Source organism: Acanthisitta chloris, unplaced genomic scaffold (assembly GCF_000695815.1).
Source record: "Acanthisitta chloris isolate BGI_N310 unplaced genomic scaffold, ASM69581v1 scaffold6627, whole genome shotgun sequence".
Taxonomy (NCBI): Eukaryota; Metazoa; Chordata; class Aves; order Passeriformes; family Acanthisittidae; genus Acanthisitta; species Acanthisitta chloris.
In genome coordinates this window covers 104,783-106,475 of record NW_008684191.1, presented here as the reverse complement: position 1 = coordinate 106,475, position 1,693 = coordinate 104,783, and the positions used below count along the sequence as shown (strand labels likewise).

General features: G+C 45.7%; 1 protein-coding gene across 1 annotated transcript in view; it reads left to right on the top strand.

Annotated features, from left to right (window-relative positions):
- Window positions 1-434: 434 nt before the first annotated feature.
- SKIV2L2 (superkiller viralicidic activity 2-like 2 (S. cerevisiae)) overlaps window positions 435-1,693 on the top strand; it is a gene marked incomplete at its 5' end in the record, with an annotated part of 41,894 nt that continues 40,635 nt past the window's right edge. The window contains 1 exon segment of the mRNA XM_009079236.1: window positions 435-563. Within this exon segment, the coding sequence (XP_009077484.1) occupies window positions 435-563 (129 nt within the window).

Genomic DNA, 1,693 nt, shown 5'->3' with positions numbered 1-1,693 from the left:
CGAGGCCGAGGGGATAGGGGTGAGGGCACGGCGTGGGGCTGAGGGAGCAGGACCCAGGGGAGGCTCGGGCTGTGCTACTGTGTTCAGCTTCTGCCACCTTTTTTGAGTTCCTGAGCCCCCTGGAACCAGACCGTCGGTGCAACCGTAAGGGATTCTTTCCCCCAGGATCCCTGGATCCGCTTTCCCAGGATCCCTGGCCCCAAAGCTGGAACCAGCCCTGGCATAGAGCATGATAGAGCAGCAGCATGCGGATGTGGTGCCAGGTTTATCTGGGAAGTGGTTTGAAATGCCACAGCCTTTTCCTGGGTGCAGTTGCCTGGGTTGTTTCCCTGGATGCAGTGTGATCAGTCACCCCCAGGACTGGTGGTTTCTTCTCTGAAAATATGTAAGTAAAAGTGGCAGGGTTTAATTATTTTGTGTGTTTTATGTTGCAGAAAACAATTGGAAGAAAAGCCTTTGGTACCAGCAGCAGTGAAGCTGAAAAGAGATGTTGAGGCTGATGGTGCTGAAGATGTTTTGGGAAAGAAGCCAAAGTTGGAAGATGTTGTATCAGAAGATGCCAGGTAAGTCCCCAGGTTAATGTGTCATCCTAGAAAGCTTGATCCTAGCAAGCCATGCTGGTTAGCTATGTGCCAGTTGTGAACAGCCTGTGCTGTTTTGTGAACAGCTCTCTGGTGTTTTCATGTGAAGATGAGTTTGTACAAGGTTGATTTTCCATTATCTGTTCCAGTGAGGATGTGCTGCTGTCACAGCCTCAGCAGTGATGGACACTGAGTGTGTTTAGAGTCTTACTGTGGACAAGTAGTGCATCTACAGTATGAAATGTTCATGTGTTTGATACAGGGTATCAAATTTTCAGTGTAAGGATATGGGATATTCCTGTTTGATACAGGAGAAATGCAGGTAGAATGCTTTGGCTAGTCAGACGCTAGTAAGGCTTTTGAGGCAAGATAACTGCAGCAAATGTTTGGACTCATAATTACAGGCATGCATTTAAATTTGAGCATAAATGGCAGGAATTTGACATGGGTAGAGGGGTGTACTTGGACTTGTTGGCAGCTGGGTAGGTGAGGCAGCTGAGGGGAAGCCAGAATGCCATTTCTGTGATTTGGGATCTGCATGTCTGATCCTCTTTTCTTTCTTCATAACAGGTGTTTTAAAAACAGATTGAAGGGGCAGTGCAGGCGCTTTGTCAGCTTACTCTGTCTTAAAAGATTATTGGGAACTTGGTTGTTTGTGCTGATTCAGAAAATTAGGAGGGTTCATGGAATAAAAGTTCGTCCAGGCATGCCAAGTACAGGTGTTCATCTCCTGGCTCAAGATGCCAAAAAACCACTGCAGAAGTGAACAAATATTTGCTTGCTGTGTTCTTGTGGCTTTTCTGGGTATTGTATTATTGACTTCTGTCAGACAGAATTCTGGTCTGGATTGTCCTTACATAATAATTTTTCCATAGTTAAGGTAAGGTTTTCTGTGAGGTCTTGAGAAGACTTTTCAGAACACTGTATAGGAAGGGTAACCATACGGAAGCCAAACAGAGCTAGAGTCAACATTGTAAGTAAATTTCTACCTTAGTGCCATCACCAGAATGTAGACTTCCCTCAGTACCTTGCTAAGTATGTTAAAACCATCAGAAGTAGACTTCTGTGCGGTGAGACTCTCGTCCCTTCTTGTGGCTGGGAGAGAAGGAACT